Source organism: Ursus maritimus, unplaced genomic scaffold (assembly GCF_017311325.1).
Source record: "Ursus maritimus isolate PB19 unplaced genomic scaffold, ASM1731132v1 scaffold_35, whole genome shotgun sequence".
In the NCBI taxonomy this organism is placed as follows: domain Eukaryota; kingdom Metazoa; phylum Chordata; class Mammalia; order Carnivora; family Ursidae; genus Ursus; species Ursus maritimus.
In genome coordinates this window covers 6,949,521-6,972,434 of record NW_024426119.1, presented here as the reverse complement: position 1 = coordinate 6,972,434, position 22,914 = coordinate 6,949,521, and the positions used below count along the sequence as shown (strand labels likewise).

At 55.3% G+C, this 22,914-nt stretch overlaps 1 protein-coding gene and 1 long non-coding RNA gene across 2 annotated transcripts in view; both read right to left on the bottom strand.

Moving 5' to 3' along the window:
- DISP2 (dispatched RND transporter family member 2) overlaps nt 1–10,828 on the bottom strand; it is a 14,452-nt gene extending 3,624 nt beyond the window's left edge. The window contains exons 1-7 of the mRNA XM_040620464.1: nt 10,716–10,828; nt 4,641–4,970; nt 4,362–4,391; nt 4,090–4,213; nt 3,675–3,790; nt 3,373–3,500; nt 3,064–3,161 (exon numbers count right to left, since the gene is read on the bottom strand). Coding sequence (XP_040476398.1) covers nt 3,064–3,161; nt 3,373–3,500; nt 3,675–3,790; nt 4,090–4,213; nt 4,362–4,391; nt 4,641–4,970; nt 10,716–10,828 — 939 coding nt within the window. The remainder of the gene's footprint in view (nt 1–3,063; nt 3,162–3,372; nt 3,501–3,674; nt 3,791–4,089; nt 4,214–4,361; nt 4,392–4,640; nt 4,971–10,715) is intronic.
- Nucleotides 10,829–12,541: 1,713 nt separating this feature from the next.
- The window catches only part of LOC121100199, a 55,748-nt gene continuing 45,375 nt past the window's right edge, over nt 12,542–22,914 (bottom strand). The window contains exons 2-5 of the long non-coding RNA XR_005831928.1: nt 20,566–20,787; nt 15,667–15,714; nt 14,537–14,544; nt 12,542–12,836 (exon numbers count right to left, since the gene is read on the bottom strand). This is a non-coding gene — a long non-coding RNA (uncharacterized LOC121100199). The remainder of the gene's footprint in view (nt 12,837–14,536; nt 14,545–15,666; nt 15,715–20,565; nt 20,788–22,914) is intronic.

Below are 22,914 nucleotides of genomic sequence, written 5' to 3'. Positions count from 1 at the left end.
TCACAGTGTGGGCCAGCCCTCCGGCTGGGCCCCGAAGAAGCTCTGATTCCGAGCTCCGTGGCAGAGCGCCAGCAGCCAGCGCTGGGCCTCAGGACCGCTGGCCGAGAAGGCGGGGTCGCTCACCAGTGAGCTGTTGCTGCGGGGGTCCAGCGGGTCGCCGGTGTCCACGGGCAGGATGCCCCACACCAAAACCACGGGCATGTGGCCGCCCTCGCCCTGAGGCAGCCGCTCGAACAGGAACTGCTGGCGGTACTCGGCGTCGAAGCGCTCGAAGGGGTGGCTGGGCCGGAAGACCTGGCCGCGGGGCGGCGGCAGCGTGGGCAGCCGCAGGCGGGGGCTGACGCCGGCGATGTAGGCGCCCCCTGCCGCCAGCGCGGCGAACCAGCAGATCCAGATGTAGCGGAACTTGATGACCCCGCAGGGCAGGAGGCGCTGGAAGAGCAGGCGCGAGGTGCCGGCCGCCGCCCTCCGGAGGCCGCGGAGCCGCCGGTGCAGCGCCAGCACCAGCCGCCGGGGCGCACTGCCGCCGCGCGGGCCCTGCGCCCGGGCCGCACAGCCGCGCGCCAGGTAGCGCTCGTGGAGCACGGCGGAGGCGGGCAGCCAGGCCAGCGTGAGCGCCAGGTGCGCCAGCACGGCCGTGCCCATGTAGAGGGCGAAGCAGCGCACGGCCGGCAGGCGGCTCAGGTAGCTGGCGTAGAAGGCCGCGGCCGTGGTCAGGCCCGAGACCAGCAGCAGGTAGCCGAAGTGGTGCATGGTGCGGCGCACGCGCGGCGCCAGCCCCCCGGAGGGCAGCTGGCTCTTGCTGAGGCGCCACAGGTCGAAGAAGATGAGGGTGTGGTTGGCGCAGACGCCGCTGAGCAGGACCAAGGCGGCCAGATTGACGAAGGGGAAGAAGGCCATGCGGAAGGCCACTCGGTAGAGAAAGAAGGCGACCAGTAGGGAGCCCAGCACCCCCAGCAGCACCATGAGGGTGAGGAAGAGGGAACGCAGGTAGAGGGCGATGCTGAGGAAGATGGCAGCCAGGGCCAGCAACGGGTACACCGTGTCCTGGGCCAGGTAATGCCTCAGCAGCTCCTGCTTGAGGCCCAGGTCCATGCCAGTGATGGAGGTGTAGTTGTCAGAGAGCCCCCAGGGCGTGGCGAGGCGGTCCAGGTAGATGCCCATCATGGAGGCCCCCTTGGGAGTGGGCAGGAAGAGCAGGCTGTACTTGAGCGAGGGCACCTGGTAGTCGGCAGTCTGGGGACTCAGGAAGTCCCTGTCCAGCAGGAAGTGGAGGAGCTGGTAGACAGCGCTGCTCCGGGAGCACTTGGCGGGAACCTGGGCGCAGTGCGCTGGCTTGTCCTGCCCGGGGCCCAGACAGGAGGGCACCAGGGCCCCGCGGTGGTAGTAGATGGCACAGGCCCGCAGAAGGGCCAGTGTTCGGGCTGCATCGGCTTGAGTAGTGTCCAGGCAGGAGGAGCGGTTGGAGAGCACGGCCACGTAGTTGCCCAAGGACCAGCTGGGGCAGCACTTGTTGGCTTCCGTACGCTGGCACAGAGCCCCAAAGTGGCTATGGGAGCGGATCTGTACGGCACACACGGCAGGAGAGAGCTCAGGGCCAAGGCAGCGGCCCAGGTTCCCCGGCCCTGTCCAGGGCCCTCTCACCTCTTGTCAGGCTAGAGCGTGGGGGTGGAGAGGTATCCTGACAGCCCAGCACACGGAGCTCGTCTCAGAGCTGCAGTTAGTTCCTGGCTACATGTTGATTCCACCAAAGGGGAGCCTCAGGAATGCTGCCCGAGGCCTCGGCCTGAGAGGTCCTGTCCTAAGGGCCCCTGCAGGTCACGTACCCCAATCTACACTGCCTCAGCCAGGAGTGGAAGTGGCTGTGTCGGCCACAGATGGCTCAAGGGTCCAGGGAACCAGAAGCAAACAGTGGGAAAAGGAGGGGCCAGAACATTCCAGGGTAGGGTCAGTGCCAAACCTTAGCCCCCTACCTCTGTCCACTGGGCTGCTTACACCGTCTTAGGGACAGGGCTATTTCTGTTTCAGACCTCATGCCTCCTTTTCTCTCCCACCTGCCGATGACACAACACATCACAACAGCTGGTGCAGCTCTGGAGGGCACTGGCCTGGGGATCTGAGCCTTGTTTCGCTACCAACCAGCGGTATGGCCTTGGGCCTGAGGTCATGGTGACAATAGCAACATTGATTGAGAGATTTCTACTGCCAGTCATTATGGCAAATTCTATCTTGTTTAATTGCCACAACATCCTTATGAGAAAAGTACCATTATTTGTCCCATTTTCCATAATCGAAGTCCGAGGCACTGAGAGGTTTAGAAATGTGCCTCCAAGTCACACAGCTAGGGGGTATTAGAACTGGCCTTGGGGCACCTGGGTGGCTCATTCGGCTGACTGTCCAACTCTTGATTTTGGCTCAGGTTGTGATCTTGGGGTCGTGGAATGCAGCCCCATGTGGGGCTCTGCGCTCAGCGTGGAGTCTGCTTGTCCCTCTCCCTCTGCCCTTCGGCCTGGTCTCGCTCTCTCTCAGACGAAAAATAAATAAAACCTTTTTAAAAAAACGGCCTTGAATTCAGGAGTCTGGCTGCAGGGCCCATGTTCCTAACCAGTGTCTCTAGTACTTCACACACACTTGTGTGGAGTGCCTTGGGCCACTCAGCGGTGTTTACACTGTTTCTAGCAGCAAACCTTTCTTCGGATGTTATGGTATATGGCTCTCCAGGTAGCATGACTGGACGGGCACTGCTTGGGTTGATGGAGCCTGGGGCCTTGGGCTGGGGCCTCCTCAACAGCTCTTGAGGCTCCTTTTCGGGACCTTTGGAAAATCCCCTAGGCTCTGCATAGTCTCTGTGTCTTGGCTTTTCTAAAAACAGCTGACTTCCCCGCCTCCCCCGGCCACCAATCTGGAGCCTTTCAACAGGGTTGGAATACTTTTCTAAGGAGAAAATAGTCTTCCCCAGTCCACCCCGCAGTCCCGGCTACTTCCCGGGAATTAGGTCCCTCCTGTCTCTCGCCCGCCCCTAGCCCCACCTCCCGCCGCCTGGCTCCTCCCCAGTCAGCTCACCTGGTCCTGCTCCATGCGACACATGGAGTGGATGGCGTGCAGGTTCCACAGGCTGCCCGCTGACGTGGACATGAACACCAGCTGTGCATAGCTCTTCTCTGCAACACACGCCCCGCCCCCACCCCAGAGCTCAGCTCTTTGGCATCAGGTCCTGGGCCCACTGGGGGGAAGACGCTTACCCAGGGCCCTATGAGGTTCAGATTCTCAGGAGTCTGAACCCTGTGCCTGGCTGCCTGATCCGGTGCCCCCCACCCCCCGACTTTGTGTGACTGGAGATCGAAGGCAGGAACGGGCCAGGTTGCAGCTTACCGGGTGGGCCACAGAAGAAGTCCTCCTGCCCTCTGTCCTCCAGGGGCTCCACCATCCTTCGAGGCCGCACTAAGCCCTCCTGGGTACTGCTCCAGGGTGTGGGGCTCAGAGTGGTGTGGGCATTTGAGCTGAGGTAGAGAGAAGATCTATGCCAGGCACCATCAAGAGGTGGGGGCTCAGAGGAGGCCAGACACCACATCCCACTGGACCCCAGCAAGTCCCTTTGACCTGCGTTTGGGGAGGTCACCCGATGCCCTCTTTCCCCCATTCCCTTCAACAGTGGAAAGACGGAAACCCACTACCTGTTCTGCTCAAGGTCTGGGGAAAGAGAAAGCAGCTTCCTGGGGCCTGTGAGGGTTTGCAGTGCTCTCCAGACCACTAGCTTACGCCCAATGTCTGTGTCTCGAGGCTCAAAGCCCTGCAGGGAGGGGGACAGAGACGATCAGGCAGGCGGAAGGAGGAGGGCTCCATCTGGCCCTTCTTGGCTCTGCCCCTTTGAGTCCCCGGAGAAGGGAAGGCCAGCCCGCCTTTCTGGATTGTTGGACAGGAGTATCACCTCCGTACCATCTCCCCAACTCCCTCTAGGGGTCAAGAGCCCACCACTGCCATCCCGCCCCCACCGGGGTCACTCCAACTTTCTGCCCCAGACTGAGCTGAGGTGGCCAGGCCGGGGTGTTGGGCGGGGGGGCGTCCCTGTCCCTCCCCTTAGCCTCTTACCAGCAAGGGCTTAGAGAAGTCAGGCAGCTGGTCTCCCAACAGTCCAGCCAGGGTGCAGAGAATGATGACGGCCAGACAGAGCAGCAGCACAGCCGCCGGCCACTCGGCAATCAGCTGGGAATAGCTGGGAAAGAGGAAGAGAAGCCACTGGAATTGGAGTTGGGTGTGGTAGCAGGACGTGGTGAGCTTAGAAGTCACCAGGAAGCGGTGGTAGGGCCGGACTCGGCTCCAACCTAGTCACCCCTAGGGGGCCAGAGAAGGCCCAGGCCTACCTCTTTGGCATCTGGAAGGTCCGTTCCTGCCTGTGGAAGAGAAGAAAAGACACTTGCTTGTCAGAGCCCACTTGCAGGGTGGGAGGTAGGGTGTGGAGACAGAGGAAGATGGTACTAACCCTTTCAGGCTGTTCTACTCCCAAGCTCCAACCCTTACCTCCTCCTCCATCCAGGCGACATCCCAGGCTGCCTCTTTCTGGAGCCCGGCGGGCTCACCCCACTTTTAAGCCCTGCCCCATGTTCCAGCGGAAGCCTGCAGGCCGCTGGACTCCTCCTTACCTGACGCTGACCACATGGTGCTGCACAGACGGTGGCTTCCAGGCCCCATCTCGCTGTGAGGGCGCTGGGGAAGGGCTGAGGCTAGAGCCATGGGAACACAGAGCTGCCCGGTCCCCAAGCCCTGGCAGGGAACTGTCCCCCCGGTATTCCTGTGGTGCCCGAGGATAGGTGAAGTGTGCAGGGGCCAAGGGGCTGGATGGGCCCACAGGCTGGAGGGTGGAAGTGGCTGGTGGGGGTCCTGAAGAACTGGAAGGGTCCTCCAGGGGGCCGCTGTGGAGGGAGCAGCTTTTCTCTGGGCTTGCCTCAGGGGCCACAGCCTTTCTCTGGGACCTGGGGAGAGAGAAGACCAGCGTGATGGGGGTGGGGGATGGTGTTGGGCCACCCCACGCCCCAGAGTTGTTCAGTAGTCTGAGACAAGGAGACGGGGGCTTGAGGTTGTTCTTATTAGTCCCAGGGGAGAGGAGAGGAGGGTGCAGCCTCCAGCTGTACATCGCCTTCCTACCCCTTGGGTCCATTGTCTCAGTCACTCACCTGGCCATGCACTCAAAAAACATAATTGGCAGCCTGCGACAAGCCACACGCTGTACTTTTACATATACGATCTGGTATACTCCTCACACGGGGGAAATACTTTCCTTGTTCTGTATTTGAAAATAGGTTCAGTGAGACATGAAGAACTGGGCCTTCAACCCATTCTGACTTGCAGTTCTGTGCTCCAACTTCTTCTTTTTTTTTTTTTTAAAGATTTGTTTGAGAGACAGAGAGAGAGAGAGTAGGGGGAGTGGCAGGCAGAGGGAGAAGCAGGCTCCCCGCTGAGCAAGGAGCCTGATGTGGGACTCAATCCCAGGACCCCGGGATCATGACTTAAGCCGACCTTTAGTCTCAGTTCAACTCCGACCTTCTTCAAGAAGCCTTCTCTGACTACCCGTTCTAAATAACCACCTGCTAGCCCTCTAGCCCCTTACCCTGCTTTATATCTCTGCACAGCATTTGCCCCAACTGGACATTAGACGGTTGTTGTGTTTCTTGCCTGCCTCTCCTATGGAATGTGAGCTCTGGGAGAGCAGCGTCTGTGCCTTTGTTCATCTCTGTAGCCCAAGTGCCTTGAACAGTGCCTTGCACTCAGGAGGGGCCCAGGGAATGTTTGCTGAGTGAATACTGAGCACTAGACAGCCTGCTAACGGTGGTGCTGGGATGAATAAGGCCCATCTTTGTCTTCTAGTCACTCATAGTAGGTGGGAGATGTTGACAACAGTCCAACATGCTGAGTGCTGTGAGAGAGGAAGTCACAGAGGGCTGAAGGAGCCCAGAGGAAGGCCCAACTTTGACAGGGGTCGGGGTAGTCAGGGAAGGTTTGGCAGAGGCAAGTGCTGCCCTACGAGCACCCTTAGGCCACGGGACAGAAGGTTTGCTCTGCAAGAGTGTGCACAGTTGGGAGAGGGAGTTGGGACCCCCAAAAGGCTTGCCAAGGAAGAGTCAGCAATAGATTCTTCTTTCAGAGTTACTCATGAGGGCGGTACTCAGTGAATGGACTCAGCCCCACTCCCTGGGTGCAGGGGGAGGCGGAGTCCCACCCAGTGGCAGGACTGCCAGACCTAGGACAGGAGTAGATGGCTACAGAACAGAGTCCCCGAGGGCTGTGGGGTGTTCCCAGAGAGGTTCTGAACTGGGAAGCGGTGGCAGAGCCCTGTCACCTCTCCCCATTCACCTGACTCGCCTGGCCTGCCAGAACTTGTATAGTTGTGTGGTTTACTCTGAGCCAACTCTGGCTTTCAGCCCTGCCTGCTGCACTCCCAGAGGGACTATAGGCCAGAGCCCAGCCATGGTGGCAAGCAGACATTGCCCAGGGAGCCTGGGTTCTGCCCAGACTAAGTAGAGGAACTGGGAAGAATAGGCAAGCTCTTCCTCCTCCCAGAAGGCTGGCTGCCTGGCATAGCAGCCAGTCTGGGAAGGCATGACCTTCATGCCGAGAGCAAAATGGGGGAGCACTGGAGGTGGGCTCCTGGCTCTATCATTCTTTAGCTGCGGGGCCTTGGGAAAGACACACAATTCTTGGGGTGCTGGCATCCTTGTCTTTTGAGCGAGAGGATGACGATAACGCCCCCTCTCAGGTTTGGTACAGGAATTACCTGGTGTAACATACGTGAGCTGCCTGCTACGGAGCCTGGCATGTGGAAGACACATTTGCTGTCCCGCCCCCTCTTGCACTCAGTGCTGCAGGGAGCCTGTCGTTTGAGAAGTATATTTATCTTTACAGTTTGACCTCTTTAGGCACCTCAGATAATATAGCTCTATTTTAGAACTCCTCACACCTTGAGAATCTCGGTACATATATAATTATAAATACTTTCCTTTTTCCTACTCAAAAGCTGCATCAGAATTTGATCTCATGATTTAAATCCCTGACACTTATTTTTTAACTAAGTCAACGTTTAGAAAAAGAGGAACTTGACCAAAGTTGTTCGAAAGCAAGACCTCAGATGGCCCATAAAGTGGCTATAGCAACCAGTGTCCTAGCAGATAAAAGACCTTATTGGCCCATTCCTGTGGGTCAAAGGGAAGCTGGATAATGGCCTGGGTTTCTGTGCATAAGTGTGGACATTTACTTCTTTAAGGTTTTTATTCTGCAGGTCTTTTTTTTTTTAAGATTATATTTATTTATTTGACAGAGAGAGAGAGAGTGAGCACACAAGCAGGGGGAGCGGCAGGCAGAGGGAGAAGCAGGCTCCCTGTTGAGCAGGGAACCCAACTCGGGATTTGATCCTAGGACCCTGGGATCATAACCTGAGCCGAAGGCAGATGCTTAACCGACTGAGCCACCCAGGGGCCCCTTGCAGGTCTTTTCTGAGCACTTATCACATGCTGGGCACCGTTCTGGGTCTGTGTTATCCTGAAGGTATGAAAATGACCCATTAATCTTGGTCTCCCATCCATTTATTTATTTATTTATTTATTTTTAAGATTTTATTTTATTTTTTATTTTATTTTTTTTAGAGAGAGAGAGAGCGTGTACCCTCGCATGGTGGGGAGGAGAGGGGCAGACGGAGAGAGAGGGAATCTTAAGCAGGCTTCATGCAGTGTTTGATGTCATAACCTTGAGATCATGACCTGAGCCAAAATCAAGAATTGGATGCTTAACTGACTGAGCCACACAGGAGCACCAAGATTTAATTTTTTTTTAATTTTAATTTTTTAAAAGTAGGCTCCATGCCCAGTGTGGAGCCCAACATGGGGCTTGAACTCATGACCCTGAGGTCAACACCTAAGCTGAGATCAAGAGTCAGATGCTTAACCCACTGAGGCACCCAGGTACCCCAAGATCTTTTTTTTTTTAAAGTAATCTCTACACCCAATGTGGGGCTCAAACAATCCTGAGATCAACAGTCGCATGCTCCACTGACTGAGCCAGCCAGGTGCCCCTTGGTCTCCCTCTTTAGAGCTAAGCCTGCATTCCAGGGGTCAGGAGGGTGGGGCAGCCAGGGTGTCTATTCCAGCTGCCCACGGCCTTAGAGCACTCACTGAGTACTGGGCTTTTCCTAGAGACAGGCTTCCCCTGCCCCACTTGGAGTGGGGTTTCTTTTTCCCCCATTAAGGGTACCTAGCACTATGGGGGTGCTGGAGGAGAAAGGGAGCACTCCCCCTTAACCAGTCTGGCAAAGTTCTAAGCCTGTGCTGTTCTTTAGCTGGCTTCTCTTCAAGGGGGATTCCAGCCTCTACCATTGGTTTGCTTCTACTGGGGTCTCCCTGGCCCCAGCCTCTTCTTCTCAACCCCTCTCATCCCTCTCCAGGGACCTAAGATTAGCTCCTCCCAAATCTCATCCTTCTTGACGGTGCCCATCATTGTCACTGTGGCAGAATTTGAAACCCTTCACATTCTAGCTGCTGTAGAACTGGGCCTTTGTCTCAACCCTCCCAAGGAGAAGAGCCAAACTCTTCTGAGAATAAAAACTTTCTCCTGCCAGCTCCTGCTGCCCTCGGTTTTCAGGAGACCTAGTAATAATACAGGTTAAACACCCCAGACCTTGCCTCCCCAGGCAGCTTTTATTCTTTTTTTTTTTAAAGATTTTATTTATTAATTTGACATAGAGAGACAGCCAGTGAGAGAGGGAACACAAGCAGAGGGAGTGAGAGAGGACGAAGCAGGCTCCTACTGGAGGAGCCTGATGTGGGGCTCGATCCCAGAACGCTGGGATCACGCCCTGAGCCAAAGGCAGACGCCTAACGACTGCACCACCCAGGCGCCCCAGGCAGCTTTTATTCTTATCCCCCTCAGTTCCATGCCTCCGACAACCCCCTAGGCTGGCCTGTAACCCAAGTGACTGGGGCGGGCAGGCAGGGGCATGGGAAGTGGCGACACAGGCTTCCTCAAGAGGCCAAAGCTAAAGCAGCCAGGGCCTGGCTGACAGGGTCCCCTACACAGAGCCCCACTTGGGAGACTCATAAGAGGTAACTGTACATGCACATTGACGGCACCCCCAGCCCACAGACACAGAGCCATATGGACACCCATGTGATCCCGCAGAGTGGCCAAGACAGATGAGGGAGCAGTTCATGCCAATAGGAAAATAAAAAGGTAATTTTAAAAACACAGAAAGTGAAAAATTTCAAATCGCTCTGGAGTCAATGAATTAGGAAAGGACCATGGTGTGCTTACACAGGTGCACTGTTTTATTCACTGAGTATCTAACTCCAGAGTACTACTTAGCTTAGCAGGAACATATTTGTGTTTCTTGAATTGAACTGTGTCCCTTTGCCTGATTAGTGTCCAGAGTCTCTGGGGAAGTGCAGAGAGAGGCCAGAGGTCCCAAGGAATGGCTGAAGAGTTGCTGAAGGAGAGCAAGTGGTTCCTGTGCTCAAGAATGGTCCCCAGGTGCAGGGGAAGTGATCAGACCAGACGAGGCTTATCCTTGAGGAAATATCCAATCAACAAATGACTCTCCAGCCCCTTCTAGGGGTACTCCTGGCCCCAGGCCCCCGCCCTGCCCTGTCCTGTCCCTGCCCTGTCCATCCTTGGCTCCTTCGTCAGGCAGCCCCCTGGTCCAGGGAACACATCCATTCTGTGTCTCACTGCCTTGAAGAAAGCTCTGTGCCTTTCAGAGTGAAAGGTGGCTAAATCTACCCAGGCTGATGTGTTAACAAGAGGGAAGAAAACATTTTTTCTCTACTTGTGGGGCCTCCTCTTTGCTCTGAGGTACAGAACGTACATTTTAACTGGGGAAGTGTATGTTCACCTCTGCTTTTTGCCCCTAAAGAATGCCTCTTATTTCAGTCCAGGCAGGAGAGAGAGAGGCAATATCATGGCAGGAGAGGGATTCTAAGGGTGGCAGACCAGGCAGGCCACAGAAATTGCGCCATATTGCTACCTGGCTGGGTTGTTCCCTCACACAGACGGTGGAGGAAGGTGGAGGGAGGAGAGGCGCTGAGATCTGAGCCTGGGACTCCTTCAGGGATGGTACTGACCGCCGCCTGAGTCTCAGAGCCTGCCCACCCTTGCGCCTCCAGCGAGTGAATGCTGGTAGCAGCCACACGCGGGGACTCAAGCCCACACGTGTGCAGCTGGCCATGAAGGCAGACTGGAAACTGACGGTGATGGACAAAGACAGTTCCTGGTGTGGCGGCGAGTGTCAGCCCTCCCCAGAACACACACCTGGGGGATCCTCCCGTCTATGCTACACGCGCACCTTCGAGCACACTGACATGCTGGAACCCAGACTAAGGTCTCCGCGGGCTTGGGGCTTACTGAGAAGATGTGGGGGCAGGGCCTAGAGGGAGGGGCTCAGGAGGCCGGAGGGTCGGAGGAAACCCCGGACCTAGAGGTAAGGTAGGAACGGTGGGTGGGGCAGGTACTGGGGGAGTGAGGGCGATGGGGACTGACAGTAGGGGGTATCAGGGAGACAGAAAATTGACCCGGCAGAATGAGGGCGTGGCCAGGGGGCCGGTAGCTCCGAGGCGCTGGAAGGGGCTTTGGGAGAGGCTGGGGAATGAATGAGGGAGACGTATGGCGGCTATGGGGATACCTGGGGCGGGGGTGCTGGGAAGGTCTGCGAGCTGGGTCTGCGGAGCGGTCCTCCCTACCTGTCCGGGGAGCTGCCGTCTGGGGCCAGGGGCTCCCCCTTGGGCCGCTGCTCCCCTTCCGGACCCGGGCGGGGAGCCGGACCGCTGCTGCTGCTGCCACTACCAGCGTCCATGCCCGTGGGCGGCACCGCTGTCCGGGCGCTGGTGCTGAAGCGGTGGCAGTGGCGGGTTCCCGCGCATGCGTCAGCTCCAGTCGGACAGATCGCTGGGCGGGGCCGACAAAGAGCCCAGCCAATGGGCGCGGCACCGGGGGGGCGGGGCGGGGCGGGGCCAGAGGCTCCTTGAGGCGCGGCTTGGCTTCCGCTGGAGGCTTGCTGTCTTTAAGATCCCGGGACCGGTAGAGGTGGGCTGCTCTATCCAGGCCAGGTCTGAGAGGGGCTGTTAGGAGTGCGGCCGGCTGGCTGTAGTCCGCATGTTGGCCTTTCCCAGAGGACATCGATCTTCCCGTAAGGGACCAGGAAGCGCGACTCCAGGCACCGTGCAGAGAGCCTCCCTACTTGAAACGCACTCTTCCAGCCAGAAAGAGGGAGAAACTTCGGCACCCGCACTTCACTGCAGGAAGCCGAAGGGTTGAGAGGTCGGGCGACTTAAGTCCCACATTTCTCTCGGCTTTGCTTAGCAACTCCCTTCTCCCCAATGGGACTAGGCACTGTCAGGTTGGCTCTGTCTTTACATTTGTCTGGACCTGGACCTGGGTTTGCACTCCTTAGGACTGGAGCCTGGCTTCTATGATTCAAGTGCAGAGTATGGGGTGTGGGAAGAGGGAGAAGAGAGAATTCACAGCTCTTTTTTTTATAATCACCTCACTTCAGCCTGGGAGGTACCCAATAGCCACTCACTTTAAGATACTTGCTGCTCCACTATCAGGGAATGGTTATGAGGGAAGGGAGGGGGTGATGGGCCTGGGACAGGCCTGGATAGAGGGCTAGAATAGACATGGGTGGTGTGAGAGGCCTGGGAGTTGGGGAGTAGAGAGGGTTCCAGATGTGGGATTTGGATGGAAAGGGTTTCACAGCAAGCATGCTAGCTGAATGTGCAGGGAGGTGCCATGGCTGAGGAATGGGGCTAGGAAGAGAGTCAGAACTTACAAGTATTTAGAATATAGGTATCCCTAAACTGTGTGCAAATGTCACTCTATGCAAGGCATTGGTCACTAGGTGGGAGAATCTGGAGGTAGGTGTAGAAGGGGTGGGCCTGTCCTGAGTAGCTTACACTTTGGCTGGAGGTATAAAAGCCAGCCCATAAATCGGTGCCAACTGGGTAGGGTGTGGTTAGGCCCATGTGGTGGCTGATATAATCTACAGAGAAGGGCACAGCGTACAAGGAGGACCTCTCTCTTCCTAATGGGCTTTAGGGAAGACTTCATATTGATGGTGGAGCTTCAGCTGGCTGGGAGGGAAGGTATTTGTGACTTGGAGGTTGGGAAGGGGTGGTGGTGGTGAAATAGGCAAAGTTAAGGAGGCTGGAAAGTTCAGTGTCTTTTTAGGGAATGGTGAGAAATACATCTGGACAGTAGGGATCCATTGAAGGCTTTTGATCTGTAGAGGCATCTAGATGGAACCTTGGGAGGCCCATGGGATCCAGGTGTATATGATGCGGTTAAAGTTGAGGTTGTTTGATGGGAGAGGGCAGAAGTGAAAAGGAAAGGAGCAGTGGTCTTATACAATCATGTGTTATGGGCACCACTGAGTCACGCTTCTGAGAATGCCTGGCTAGGTGCTCATTTTTATAATTAGGGAACTCAGAGACCACCAGCACCCTGGATGCCAGGTTGGACACAAAGGAAGACAGGCTCTTTAAGAGTACAATATGGCCTCTGGGAGGCTGTTTATTAGGAAGAGAAGATTCTGCTTCGGGCTCCACGCCAGGTCAGCAAGGCAACCCAACTCAGGCTTCCCATTCTCGTGTCCTCTTTCTTCTGCTTCCTTAGTGATGTGGACCAGGTGGGGGCCCAGGGTGCCCTGGGGGGTGTTTCTCCCCAGGACCGTGCTCTGGGCCATGGCCAGGGGGGTGCCCTGGGGGGTGTTTGTCCCCAGGACCATGCTCTGGGCCATGGCCAGGAGGGTGCCCACAGGGTCCTGGGGGGTGCCCTGGGCCAGGGCCACCACCATGGCAGTGCCCCTGTGGAAAGCCAAATGAACAATGTTAGAGTCAGAGGTCAGTGCCAGTTGCCTGAGATCAACTTCTCTCTTCCTCCCCCCTTCCCTCCACCTTCTGTTATAGAGGATTCTGGATTCCTGGGCACTAGCAGGGGATGGTGGTAGAGGGCTGGGAGGCAGGGACAGCGAGTGATGAAGCCAGAGCACTGAGCAGAGAAAAGGGGAAGAACCTAGATTCATTGGTTTCCATTCCTTGAGCCAAGAAATGACTCCTACTCCCTGGACCTTGGTTTATTTCTGTAACTGAGGAGCAGAATTATCTCATCTTCTCCCTTTTCTCACCCAGGAACCCTTATAGAGTCATTCGAGATTTTGCCAGGCTAGGAACTGCAGGCTGACTATTCACAAGTGAGGGTGGGGCTGGGGGCGGCTATAAAGGAGCTCACTGAGGGCCAGGAGCAAGGAGGAGACAAGAGGCAAGGTCAGGGGAGCTGCAGGAGCCGAGGTGGAGGAGAAGGAGAAGGAAAGGGGGGTGGGGAAGGGGAAGGGCGGGGAGGAGAAGGACGAGGAAAGTAGCTGGAGAACATGTACATGTTCTCTATGTGAGTGTGTGTGTGTGTGTGTGTGTGTGTGTAGGTACAAGGGTGTGTGCTCCACTTACATGCAGAGTTAGGTCTGGGTACCGCCCCATGCCTGCTGTGCACACCGGTACACGCATGTAAGCTCATGCGCATGCTTGCGTACACATGACAGTGGGAGCGTGTGTGAACCCATGCCTGTCCCTGAGCAGGTGCTAGACTCAAGAATCCAGGAAGAATAAAAATAGTAAAATCAAGGCTTTATTGCCTCAGCCAGAAGAGGCCGGAAAGAGTGTGACTTAACCTTCTGTCTTTGCTGGAACAATTCCTGAGGACCCCAAGCCAGAGGGGTTTCTTGGCCTCTTGCCACAAGCCCAGGGAGAGAAGAGAGACACCAACCACCCTGCTTCTGGCGCTGGGGCACTGGGGGCCTGGAGCCCTGAGGGAGCGGGGGTGGGGCTATGCCCCAATCGTCAGTCGGCTTCGGCCTCCTAAGCCCCAATGAGGGCTTGGCATGGGAAAGGAAGGGGTAGGCTCCAGGGCTCAGGGCCTTCCTGTCACCATGTCAGAGTAGCCCCTTCCTCATCCAGGCTCAGTGATGCCTGCAAACAGCCATGTCCCACCCTGCCTGCCTTTTCCTTCTATGTCTGTCTTTGGGGTGGGGCCAGTTCCAGGCCTAGGTGCCAGGTCTGCCGGTGGGAGCCGGTGGGAGCCAATGGGGGGAGGGGGTGGGGGCCTCCCTTCTCTGGCAGAGGCAGGTCCCTGGGGCACTGCAGTGTGGTTGGGGTTTGGGAGCAATCCAGCCATCCAGGGAGGCTCTGGGGGTAGCCAGGAAAGCAGAGAAGCATGGAACAGGCGGGGAAGCAGCAGGAGAGAGGCTGAGACAGGGAGGGGATGTGAGGAAGCGGGAGAGACAGATGGGAAAACAGGAGAGGAGCCGAGGAGAAGGCTGCAGCCGGCAGGGGGTGGAGGAGCACCGTGGTGCCCCTGCCTGCCTCCCATGGGGCTGATGGCCAAGCCTGCTCCCCACTTTTCATTTCAGGAAGGTCATGGCTGCTCCCTGAAGGTCAAGGAAGTGGGCTGGAGGTCTGGAGGACATGGCAGTGGGGAGGAGAAAGGGGAGACGGCTGGAGAGCTTTCCTACCTTTGGACCTGTGGGAGAGGAAAGGAGAAAAAGAAGCAGCTTTGGTCATTTGGTTCTGCGGTGAGATACCTGTCCTGTCCCTGGTGCCCATTTTGTGGCCACCAAACCCTGCCCCACCCCCACTGCCAAGCCCCAAAAAGGCTCCTCAGACTTGGTCACTTGCCTGACCATCATTCCTTCTCTCAACAACAGATACACATATATTGAAAGTCAGTACAAAGCTCAGTTGTGCATCCCTGTTTGCTCAAGAGCTGACGGAGTCCTCCAGGGTGGGGTGAAGTCAGGGAGTGTGGGTTCTTCTCCCCAGCCTGCCTGCTGTCTGCCCTCTCAACCTTGGCCAAATTCCGTGACACTGAGGAAGGCACTCCACGGTGGCAAATCCTGATTCGTCTGCTTCCACGTCCAGACCGTCCCAACCCTGCCTCCCCGCTCGCCCCCTCCCCCAAATCCTACTTTTTCCAGCCCAGTCTCTGCTCAGACCCTCAGCTGTTCGTGGGTTCCGGCTTAGGACCTTCTGGTCCCAGCTCTTAGCCTTTGCTCATGTCTCCTGCCACTTGGACATATTTGTTGCTCTGTTCTGTGTGCCTTCCAGCGGAGTGTGCTTATATTGGGCCATCCGGCTGCTCTGCTTGCCCACGGCGGGTCCAGGGGGCTCATTCTGCAATAACCAATCTGCGTGGTCCTGCATGTAAGTGCTCCAGGGCTGGGAATCATCTGCTCGATGAGACTGCTGTTTCTTGAGGACCAGGATAGTCTTTTGTTCCTTTTAAGGGGAGCCAAGGGCATAGCTGCCAAGAGCTGAGTTCTGGGCTCCAGGCCCTCCATATCTCCACAGCCTCATCCTGAGCATGACCCCTAATTTCCCTGGGCCTCATGTGTACAATGGGAGAAGCGCTTGTCTCTTTTACTCCTGAGGGTGAAGATCTAGTGAGATGAAGGATGTAGGAGCATGTTTCCTAAACTGTAAAGTGCTCTACAAAATATAAGAGATTGTTTTCCTTTTAGAACCCTCCACCACCTTCGCACAAACCCACATTCTTGCCATGCACTAGATATGGCTGACCGACTGCCTCTGCCCTCACCTCTCTCCCTCCTTCTTCACCCCACAGCCTCCCAGCCACAGCACTTACCTGGATCCATCTTTATCGGCCAAGCACGGGGAGTGACAACAGGAAAACCTGTGGTTCAACAGGTCAAGTTTAGTTGGCTGTCATCTAAATCTCAGTCTCTCCTTCTTCCCTCCTGGGGAAGCCCCTTCAAGGGATAAAAGTGCTTCCTCTGGCTTAGCTTGGTGCCCAGTATGGAACAGGGCACAAGTAGGTGCCAGGCACGGGTGCTGAATGGACCCAGCGGGTCCACCCACATGGTGGGTAGACAGGGACATGAAAGTATCATGCACTGGCCCCTGAACCCCACAGCCTCACACTTGACCCCCAGAACCATCCCTAGACTCCCAATCATGAATTAATTCCACTTAGTCAATGTCAGTCATGTTAATTATTCACGTGTGCCTACCCTGTGCCAGGCTATGGTACCCAGTCCCTATAGATTCTTGTCCCTGTGTAGACACCTGGCATAAAGGTGGGAGAGGGAGGCTTGAAGACAGCAGTGTACCCAGAGCAGAGAAGGGAAGGCTGGGGTTGTAAGGGCCTCTGGGGGACTCAGCACAAGTGAATGGAAAGCCTTCCAGGGCCCTACTGGCTTGTTCCTACCTCCTCCCACCAGGGTTGGGAGTTGGTGGGAGGCTTGGGGTCTGAACCGGTTTGCCATTCTCCATTCTCCAACGAGTGTACTCTCGTTGGATGCAGCTGCTGATGGGCCCTGGTGCCAGGGCTGGCTTCGTCTTGCTTGGGGCTGGCACAGAGATCACAATGGACAACCCCAGAATGGACCTTGTGCACACACAATACATTCATTGTTTTTCTGACCCCCAAGTCAGACTATAGTGTATGACAAAAGGACCAAATACCTGACATCAGGCCGCTCTGGTACTCATACGGTTGCTGAACATGCAAGCACGAATGTTCACACACACACACACACACACACACACACCCCTAACACAGCAGCGCCAACCCCTTGCACCTCTTGAGTCACCCATTTTTGTTGCCTTCTACTCGTGCCACGAATGTTCAGCAGAGGTTAGCCTCTGAGCTATGCCCATGGTCCTTTCCGACCCCCGAGCCTTCCCCTAGTGAGTAATGAGTCTGGAAGGGATCCACGAGGCTGGGATTAGGGAAGGGGGTGATAAAGAAAAGCTTAGGACTAGTTAGGTTGGAAGGAGAAAAAACCCAAGCCTGTTAAAAATGGGCAGCACATGTGAACAGACATTTTTTTTTCCCCAAAGAAGATGTACAGATGGCCAGACGTGAAGAGGTGCTCAACGTCACTCATCATCAGGGAAATGCAAATCAAACCACAGTGAGCTCAGCCAGCAGAGCCTTACCTGGGCGCACAGAGCAAGCAGCCGGAGGAAGTCTGAGGCTCTGTCTGTCCTCGGGTGTATTTGTATAGGGTGGGGAGGGGCTCGATGAATCAGGTACACAGGGAGGGTCATGCGCAGAGGGTGTGGAGGAAGGAGGGAGGGTGGGCTAATCTTTATCAGGGCAAAGAGCAGCTGGAAGCAGGATGGGTCGGGGTGTGGGTGGGCAGCAGGTGGGGGGAACGGGGAAGAACCCTTCGCACCTGTCAGAATGGCTAGTATCAAAAAGACAAGAAACAACAAGTGTTGGTGAGGATGTAGAGAGGAGGAAATTGTTAGCTACTATTGGTAGAAATGGGAATTGGTGCAGCCACTATGGAAAACAGTACGGCGGTTCCTCAAAAAATTAAAAATAGAATCACCATATGATCCAGCAATTCCACTTCTGGGTATTTACTCAAAGAGAATGAAGATACTAATTGGAAAAGATATGTGCGCCCCCATGTTCATTGCAGCATTACTTACAATAGCCAGACGAGGAAGCAACCGAAGTGTCCATCAACGGACGAGAAGACAAAGAAAACACGGTACATGTGTACAGTGTTCTATTACTCAGCCATCAAAAAGAAGGAAATTTTGCCATCTGCAACAACTTGGATGGGCCTTGAAGGCATTATGCTAAGTGAAATAAGTCAGAGAAAGACAAACGCCATATGATCTCACTTACATGTGGAATCTAAAAAAACCCCCCAAAACTCCTCAAAATCCCCCAAGCTCATAGACACAGAAAACTGACTGGTGGTTGGTGGCCGGTGGGTGGAGGGGGTGAGGGTCAGTGGAGGTGCAAAATGGGTGTCAAAAGGTACGACCTGGGGTGCCTGCATGGCTCAGTTGTTTGGGCGTCTGCCTTCGGCTTAGGTCATGATCTCAGGGTCCTGGGATCAAGCCCCACGTCAGGCTCCCTGCTCAGCCGAGAGCCTGCTTCTCCCTCTCCCTCTGCTGCTCCCCCTGCTTGTGCGCTCTCTCTGTCAGGTAAATAAAATCTTTTTTAAAAAAGTACGAATTGTTGTACACGTGAAACTAATATAATGTTATGTCAGTTAAACCTCAGTTAGAAAAACAAGACGAGCCTTGGACTTCCTCTCTTCCGATTCAGACCAAGGAGCTTGAAGGACCAGACCTGGCGTGCAGGTCCCTCTGAAAAGGATCCCGCACACCTGGATCCCCTCAGCGCTCGGCGAGACCCCCGTGCCTGGCATGGCGGGGGCACCGGGGCTCGGCCTGGGGTGGCGGCAGGGCAGGCGGGCAGGCACATATGCAGATACACAGACCACAGCACGTAGACCCGCGCTGTGCTCATGAGAGACACAGACCAACCCACACAGATGTACGCCACCCACACCAGCAGAAACAAAGTCACGGACACCAATGTACGCACGCGCACATACTCAGAGAAGCACGACCACGCAGACCCACAGCGCACTTGCACAGAGAGCCTCTCCTGGCCCCGGTCCACAGCCAGCAGAGCCTTACCTGGGCGCACAGAGCAAGCAGCCGGAGGAAGTCTGAGGCTCCGTCTGTCCTCGGGTGTATTTGTATAGGGTGGGGAGGGGCTCGATGAATCAGGTACACAGGGAGGGTCATGCGCAGAGGGTGTGGAGGAAGGAGGGAGGGTGGGCTAATCTTTATCAGGGCAAAGAGCAGCTGGAAGCAGGATGGGTCGGGGTGTGGGTGGGCAGCAGGTGGGGGGAACGGGGAAGAACCCTTCGCACCTGTCAGAATGGCTAGTATCAAAAAGACAAGAAACAACAAGTGTTGGTGAGGATGTAGAGAGGAGGAAATTGTTAGCTACTATTGGTAGAAATGGGAATTGGTGCAGCCACTATGGAAAACAGTACGGCGGTTCCTCAAAAAATTAAAAATAGAATCACCATATGATCCAGCAATTCCACTTCTGGGTATTTACTCAAAGAGAATGAAGATACTAATTGGAAAAGATATGTGCGCCCCCATGTTCATTGCAGCATTACTTACAATAGCCAGACGAGGAAGCAACCGAAGTGTCCATCAACGGACGAGAAGACAAAGAAAACACGGTACATGTGTACAGTGTTCTATTACTCAGCCATCAAAAAGAAGGAAATTTTGCCATCTGCAACAACTTGGATGGGCCTTGAAGGCATTATGCTAAGTGAAATAAGTCAGAGAAAGACAAACGCCATATGATCTCACTTACATGTGGAATCTAAAAAAACCCCCCAAAACTCCTCAAAATCCCCCAAGCTCATAGACACAGAAAACTGACTGGTGGTTGGTGGCCGGTGGGTGGAGGGGGTGAGGGTCAGTGGAGGTGCAAAATGGGTGTCAAAAGGTACGACCTGGGGTGCCTGCATGGCTCAGTTGTTTGGGCGTCTGCCTTCGGCTTAGGTCATGATCTCAGGGTCCTGGGATCAAGCCCCACGTCAGGCTCCCTGCTCAGCCGAGAGCCTGCTTCTCCCTCTCCCTCTGCTGCTCCCCCTGCTTGTGCGCTCTCTCTGTCAGGTAAATAAAATCTTTTTTAAAAAAGTACGAATTGTTGTACACGTGAAACTAATATAATGTTATGTCAGTTAAACCTCAGTTAGAAAAACAAGACGAGCCTTGGACTTCCTCTCTTCCGATTCAGACCAAAGGAGCTTGAAGGACCAGACCTGGCGTGCAGGTCCCTCTGAAAAGGATCCCGCACACCTGGATCCCCTCAGCGCTCGGCGAGACCCCCGTGCCTGGCATGGCGGGGGCACCGGGGCTCGGCCTGGGGTGGCGGCAGGGCAGGCGGGCAGGCACATATGCAGATACACAGACCACAGCACGTAGACCCGCGCTGTGCTCATGAGAGACACAGACCAACCCACACAGATGTACGCCACCCACACCAGCAGAAACAAAGTCACGGACACCAATGTACGCACGCGCACATACTCAGAGAAGCACGACCACGCAGACCCACAGCGCACTTGCACAGAGAGCCTCTCCTGGCCCCGGTCCACAGCCAGCAGAGCCTTACCTGGGCGCACAGAGCAAGCAGCCGGAGGAAGTCTGAGGCTCCGTCTGTCCTCGGGTGTATTTGTATAGGGTGGGGAGGGGCTCGATGAATCAGGTACACAGGGAGGGTCATGCGCAGAGGGTGTGGAGGAAGGAGGGAGGGTGGGCTAATCTTTATCAGGGCAAAGAGCAGCTGGAAGCAGGATGGGTGGGGGTGTGGGTGGGGAGCAGGTGGGGGGAATGGGGAACAACCCTTTACCCCATCCGTCTGCTCAGGAGATGCCATAGAACCAAGGAGGGTCCCAAACGTCGGTGGCCCTAGGGCTCCCAATACTGGGTGAAACTGAAGCCTGCTAACACTCCCACCCTCAGCTAGACAGAAGGCCTCAGTTGGCCCATTTCAATCAAGGTGAACAGGAACCCTGAGAAATTGGAAGCACGCAAGAGAAAGTAGAGAAGTTAAAACAGCCACTGTTGCCAGGCCTCCCGGTAAAGAGCCTGGATGGACTGGCTGTCCCCGGTCTGCATTAAATTCATTTTTAAAAAGTAACATACCCGATTTAAAAAGAAAAAAAATGTAACATACCGGAGAGAAGTGCAAACAGGTCCTCACGAGGGATTATGCTTGAACGTTCATAGTAGCTTTGTAATAGCTGAAATTGGAAACTGGAGATTCTTCAAATCGTATCGATAGGCCAAATGGATGAACAGGTTGTGGGACACGCATTCCATGGGGTAGCTCTCAGCAGCAAAAAGGGACGAACTGCTGATACACGCAAAGACGTGCCTGCCCCTCAAAATCACCGTGCTGAGTGAAGGAAGCGAGACATAAAGAATACACAGTGTATAGTTATGTCTAGAAAGTTCTAAAATTGTGTAAAATTCTAGATAATGTAAACTAACGACAGCAGACAGTGTGGTGGGATTGGGAGGAGGTAGAGGAAGTCATTAGAGGGGCGCCTGGGTGGCTCACTCAGTTAAGCAACTGCCTTGGTTTCAGCTCAGGCTGTGATCTCAGGGTCATGAGATCGACCCTGCATGGGGCTCTGTGCTTAGTGTGGAGTCTGCTTGGGACTCCCTCTCCCTCTGTCCCTCCCCCCTGCACTCACATGTGTGCATTATCTCTCTCTCTCAAATAAATACATCTTTTTTTTTTTTAAAGAAGCCATTAGAAGGGACATGAGGACATTTTAGGGTTTGACGGATATGTTCATTATCTTGATTGTGGTGATGGTTTCATGGAGTGTACACATTGCACGTAACAAATTGCACAATTTGTGCAGTTTATGGTATGTCAATTTGGGCTCTGTCAAGAGCTGTAAAAACAGAAGTAACATAACCACATCAGAAAATGATTCAAGGGGCACCTGGGTGGCTCAGTCGGTTACTATTGATTTCAGCTCAGGTCATGATCTCAGGGTCTTGGGATCAAGCCCCACAGTGGGCTCTGCGCTCAGCAGGGAGTCTCTGTTTGAGATTCTCTCCCTCCGCCCCTCCCCCCCACTCATGCGCGTGCTCTGTCTCATAAATACATAAATCTTAAAAATAAAAGAAAAGAAAATGATTTGAAAAATGGAGAGAAGGAAAAAGTGATTCTCCTTTATTTGCATGGTGGACAGGAAAGGAAAGTATTCCTGGGTCAGGTGCTGTTACGCTATCAATGATCTCATATCAGCTCTTGGAGAAAGGTGTTATTATTTACCCCTCTTTCATAGGTAAAAAAAAGTCAGGACTCAGAGAAGTTAAGAAACTTGCCTGAGGTCCCCCCGCCAGTGTGTGGTTAGTCCCAGTCAGGACCACCGGATCGGGAGACTGAGCCTCTTTGCCCGATGTTGCTTTTCCTTTCAGGAACGCTCTTCAGAAAAGTTCCAGCCTGCTCTGGTAACATTGTGAGCAAAGGGCTTTGGTTCATGAGAAGGTGAGGGGTTATTAATCCATCACGCCCACAATTGTGTGCCTTCAGGGCGCCAGGGCACAGAGGGCAGCCAGAGTCCCAGGAAGTCGACAGAGATGTGGTGCCTGCTCCCACCCTCCAGCCCACACGGCAGGGATGGCACTGCCGGCATCCATGCACACCCTGGCCTCGGCAGCCCTGCAAGCCCCCCCCCCTTCTGGGAATCCTCCTTTTCCCTTTCGGGGACCCCGGTGGTATGACTTCCCCACCCCCACCCAGCCTTTGGCAGGAGGCTGAAAGGAGAAAGCCTGAGTCCTCAGGGTCCCCCAAAGGGGGCAGTGGGGCTGCAGGGCTGAGGAGCACAGTGGGGGCCCAATGCCCTGGGCTCCAGGTTCCATTCTCACCATCTCCGGAGTCAGGGTGTGAGCTCGGGTTCGAGTCCTACAGGCAGGCTGTGGAAGGCAAGGAGGCTGTGGGCAGAGCAGGTGGACCTATCTTGATGGGCTGGACAGAGAAGCTGGGACAGTCGGAGTGGCCGTGGCCCGGGCCGGGGGGAGGCCTGTGGCAGGTGAGGATGCCCATAGCAGTGGCGGACACGGCAGGGGGAATTTGCCAGAGTATGATGCCTGTGGATGCTCCCCTGCCCAAACTTAAGATGTGGGTGAGCAGAGCCTCAACTGTGGGTGTGTCCCCTCCTTCCTTGGGTTCTATGCCTTAGAGATGGTGAGCATTCACCAAGCGCTTGGACTTTCTGTCTGTCTGAGAGAGGTGGTCTTCCCTGCCAGAAAGTCATGAGTGGAGAAGAATGGACTCTGAGGAGCCAAAAGAGACGTTTCTGAGGGGAGCGGCTGGGCTCGGGGAGAGGAGAGGCAGAAGGGAGTCTCCCCTAGCTGTAGAGGCTGTGGGGCGGGCACGGGGGGTGTCTCAAGGAGGGTGCTGACTGGCAATGAAGGCCAAGAAGGCAGGATGTCACTCTCTGTGACCCCTAATTCCTGCCAGCAGAGCCAGCAAAGCGCCCTGCTCCTGGGCTGCCCTGTGGGT